We start from the raw sequence: 5,058 nt of genomic DNA, 5'->3' as shown, positions 1-5,058 counted from the left end.
ATTTTTAATTTGTAATATCTCAGTGGCGTACCATTTTTTCTTTAAAAAAATTGAGATTATTACCCGTACGCGCGCCAATGATGAACATAAAATTCTTAATTGCATATCAAAAAATGCGCAATAACTACCTCTTAAAACCCACCAAATTTCATTTGCACATCTCGACCGGTTTCAGAGCAATAAATTAAATCGTCAGTTTTTAAGAAAAACTTTGACACCCCGTATCTCGGAAAACGAATCATTTGCGGACATACGTTTATAAGCAAACTGCCATTATTTTCTCATGTAGAATCACCCCCTGAAATTTGTCGCACTTATTTACTAACACCCTGTATATTGCTATGTCTATTTAATGAAGTACACGCCACTGGCGCGCTATTTGTTGACAACGGCTCCGATCAGTTTTATTGGTCGTTACGTCAATAAAGTGTGAGATTTGTTATTTGTCATAATTTATGGAAAGGGGTAAACATTTTGAACGTCTGTTGTGATCTAGTGCATTAAAAGTTGACTGGATGCGCTACCGCTACCTAGAAATTGATTTATAGTTGTGTACCGCTATCCTTGTCCTATTTGAGTTTACAACTTGTTTTTCGATACAGGAAAAAACGCCAGAATATTCACGAAAAACGATATTTTTTAATTCTAGTGATACAATACGGCTTTGTGGTGTTCTTCGTAGCTGGTTTTCCTCTAGCGCCTTTCTTAGCCCTAGCCAACAATCTCGTGGAGCTAAGGGTGGACGCTTACAAAATAACGAACCATTTTAAAAGACCTGTTCCCAATAAGGTTGCCGGAATAGGAGCTTGGATGGGAATCCTTCAAGCAATCACTTACGCGGGTGCAATGACGAACGTAAGTAATTTAGTTGAGGAAAAGTGGTACATATTTTCATCTTTAATACGAAAAAATTATACTTTTGTATCGGCTAACCATGAGAAAATCCTTACTCTTTCAACAGAACATTCATAAATGATTACAAGCCACGTGACCAGTAATTTTGTATGGAACAGTAATTTTATTTCTTTCACGTTGGCAATTAAATTTCAATAAAATAATGAGATTACATTAAAACACAACATTCAGATTTTATTCAACCAATCCGCGATTACATTATCTCGAGCATAGACGTAACGGTTTGTCATTGTTCATTGTAAACCAATCATTAATATTGGTGGCGCGAAGATTTAGGGATTTTTAGTTGACAGTGGTCCCGTGGCTTGTAACCATTTATGAAGGTTCTGTATGTGACTAGCATTTTTTTGGTAGTTCTAATTTATACTTTTTCAGGCTGTCATTATAGCTTTTACCGGTGATTTTGTGCCGCAAGAGATATATAAACATACTATTGATTATAATTTAAGAGGATTTGTCAATACCACAATTTCCGGTAAGAACAACGTATATTTTAGTAAGTTATGAAATTACCTTCAATTTTAATTTCGTTAACTTCATAAAATACCAAATATGTACTTATTTTACGCCTAAGGTCAGGTGCTTTGAGTTTCGGTTAAGCCAGTACGTACACTGATTTATTTCATCAAAATATATTCACAGTCTAATCGCCTGATTAGTTAATTAAGTTTTAACCGAGACTCAAAGTACCAAGCCTAAATGTCACATGTATTTATTATTTTATGCTGCGTCACGTTGACACCTAGACAAATAGTTATTTACACCATAAAGGGTATAAGTGTTATTTACCAGTCGAGGACGATTTTGCGCCCGAGTGGAGCGAGGACTGACAATAGAGTCCGAGACTGGTAAATTATACTTAACTGCTGCGTAGTGTATAACATTTTATCTGCTCCCACAGTTCTTTATGGTTCATGAAATAAAGATTAGGTTTTATTTTTTGACATTTCTTAACCAATTCATTTTGACATTATTCGAAATCTTGCAAAGTCGCCCTGGTTGTTTGGATTTTGTCATTTCTAAGGTGTTTATAAACAAAGCTCATAAAGGTTGCAATTTTGCTGGTTTTGAATTATTATTTCTAAATGAGTGATTCTCAAATAGAAAGTGCAACAAATGGTGCCTGCGATTTTTTATTGTATAAGTGCGCTACGGACGAGCATATAAAAATTTCAAAGAATGGTGCCAGAACGAAAATACTGGTGTTTCTGAAATGTCACTGCTAGCATATTTCATGGAGAAGTTAAAAACTTTAAAGTCACTGGCGAGTTTGTGGAGTGAATACTCTAGGATTAAGTCAACTATATATTTTCATAGAGGTGAACGTGGATATATCAAAATACCTGAGCTGAGAGCATTTTTGAAACGAAAAAATGATGGCTATACATCTAAAAAGTCAAACGTTTTTACAAGAGTCAACGATTTTCTCGTTCAGGCACCCGATAACACATATTTGCTAATGAAGGTAGTGACGGTCTTAGGTATTTCAGGAGCATGCCTTTCTGATGAGTTATGAAACTTACTTTGGACAACGTCAATTTCAAAATTTTCAATGACACTATTGTAGTAACAATTCCAGATTCTAAAAATGGTATGTCACGTAGGTACGTTTACAATTACTTATCGCCTGGGTTCTGTTTCTCACTTAGAATTTCTCAAGAAATATATCAAGATTAGATTGGAAATTAAAACTGAAGTTTCACGCTTTTTTATGCGCTATCAAGCAGGTAGATGTTACGACCAACCAGTCGGCAAGAATACGCTTTCTATGATTCCTGATAAGATTGCACAGTTTTTGAAACTAGAACATCCTGAAACATATACAGGCCATTCATGCCGAAGAACATCGGCAACGTTACTGACTACAGGAGTTGATGTATTAGCAATCAAGAGACATGGTGGGTTGAAATCACCCACAATTGCAGAAAGTTATGTTGCTGACAGTTTAAGTACAAAAATTGAAATAGCCAACAGGATTCTTTACAATGACACTTCAACTCCACATTCTAATAGTAGGTACGTCGCATCCATGTTGTTTGAATGGATCAGTCAGATAATATTGAGCCCCGGGTGACTGAAATGGAGCGGTCAAATCATTTTGAGAAAAATGTGACAATTAGTAAACGCGTGGGGAATAATTATCCAGATTTTATAAATGTTACTAAATGTAACAACTGTACAATTTCTATATATATTCATTCATAATAATTAATAAAATGTAATGTTCATCAAATATTTCTATTTATTTGTTCATAAAATATGCATTTATAACTCGAAATCGCTTTTTTCCCTAGGGAGGCAAGTTACCTCACTTGTCCATAGCAACTTCCACTTCTGCGGTAAAATCCACTTACATCCTTAAAAACAATGTATTAATAGTCTATTTACTATAGTGGGAGCAGATAAATGTTATATATTCGTATACATATAGTTATTTTCCGTAGATCTCACCATGAAATGCAGTTTTACAAATTAACTTTCGAATCAGAGATGTATCTTTATAGATATCTTGTCATGTACCTAAAACATGTGACTTTGAAAGTGAGAGTAAGTACTGACTCTAACAGAGACTGTAAAAATATACGTGAAGTAATAGCGTCCTGGAAGTTTTTGCGTCGATAAAATGATGTGACATTTAAAAACTTTATTAAACTAGATATGTTGAGTGAAGAAGTCAAGGCCAATTACGAGGTCTGTTCAGAAAATAACTTTTTTAATTACATGCTAATGGAAATATTTAGTGATATGCGGTTGGCAACATTGCGTTGCGCATAACCTCCTCTGCAACCACATGTTCTTGGATTGCTGATATCTCATTTAGTTTTTGTGATATTGTTATTAGAGTGCAACGTGTTTAAGTGTTAGTGACGATTTTTGAAATGTGCGTTTTTCTGGAACAACGAGGCAACGTAACATTTTGCGTGTATGAGGAAAACATTCACGGAAACGCTTCAACCTTTGAAACAAGCTTACGGACATAATGTTCTGGGACGTACGCAATGTTATTAATGATTTTCACGATTTAAAAGCGGTCGTCAATCAAATGAAGTTGATCCTCCACCGGAAAGGCCTTCGACTTCAACTGATGGCTCCCAGGTTCAGAAAATTAAAGATCTGGTGCGTGCAAATCGCCGATTGGCTGTCAGTGAAATTGCAGAAGAGGTTAGCGTCTCAATTGGGTCATGCCATGAAATTTTGACTAAAAATTAAACATTCATTCAAAGGATCAGCACGGGAGACGAAAGCTGGGTTTACGGCTACGACATTGAGACAAAAGTTCAATCATCACAACGGATTAGCAAAAGATCTCCACGCCCCAAGACTCCAAAAAAATAAAGTTCGGTTATTTTCTGAACAAGCCTCGTGGTAACGTCGACGGAAAAACTTAATATTTACCTCGACCAAAATCTGCAAAAGCAGGCTCGTCAATAAAATTTTTTGCTTAAAATTATTATTATGTAACTAGGGCAAAGAGTAAGTACTTTGCTATGCATATAGTGAATCTTTTTCTAACCAGTGCATATTAAATTAAATACCTATAGTGACTGTACGTTTTCAGCATTTGTTAGGTCAGATATTGATTCTACATCCGAAAGTGGTGCTATTTGTTATTATCCAGGCAAAAGATATCCACCCGATCATCCAAATAAGTACGAACTGACAACCGACTATTGGTATATGCTTGCCATGAAATTCTTAGCAATTGTTCTTTTTGAGGTACCTACATATTTCATAGCTACGGGGTGTAACTAAAATGGCTAGCTGAATGTTTGAAACGAATTCTATGTCACAATCCAGAGACACAAATTAATCTATATTTACTAGAACTGCATATGAAAGAAATTTGATTATTCTTAGATTATCTAAAATATACCCGTCTTAAAAAATAATATTTGCCTAAACTAGTTTATCAGAGTTTAAAATTCGACAGCTTAACTCGTATATTTTTTTGAAATGATTATATAATTCATTAGAAATTTAGCCAATAGCAATTACAAATTTTACGTAGTTACGATGTATTGATAAGCGATTATACTCTTGACGACGTGGAATAACCGTTTTGGTGTTTCGCCTCCTCCAACAATGTGAACTATGTCATGGTAACGATAGTTTTAACATTTGTCAATAAACGTCAAAAAAAAA

The 5,058-nt window shown here is 34.9% G+C and overlaps 1 protein-coding gene across 1 annotated transcript in view; it reads left to right on the top strand.

Moving 5' to 3' along the window:
* LOC108905923 (anoctamin-4-like) overlaps window positions 1–5,058 on the top strand; it is a 38,369-nt gene that overhangs the window by 2,368 nt on the left and 30,943 nt on the right. Inside the window, exons 2-4 of the mRNA XM_018708995.1 lie at window positions 650–855; window positions 1,291–1,390; window positions 4,475–4,632. Coding sequence (XP_018564511.1) covers window positions 650–855; window positions 1,291–1,390; window positions 4,475–4,632 — 464 coding nt within the window. The remainder of the gene's footprint in view (window positions 1–649; window positions 856–1,290; window positions 1,391–4,474; window positions 4,633–5,058) is intronic.

The sequence above is a fragment of the Anoplophora glabripennis genome, unplaced genomic scaffold, assembly GCF_000390285.2.
Source record: "Anoplophora glabripennis isolate ALB-LARVAE unplaced genomic scaffold, Agla_2.0 scaffold236, whole genome shotgun sequence".
NCBI classification, from domain to species: Eukaryota; Metazoa; Arthropoda; class Insecta; order Coleoptera; family Cerambycidae; genus Anoplophora; species Anoplophora glabripennis.
Note: the sequence above shows the minus strand (reverse complement) of the source record. Positions and strands in the feature narration are given on the sequence as shown.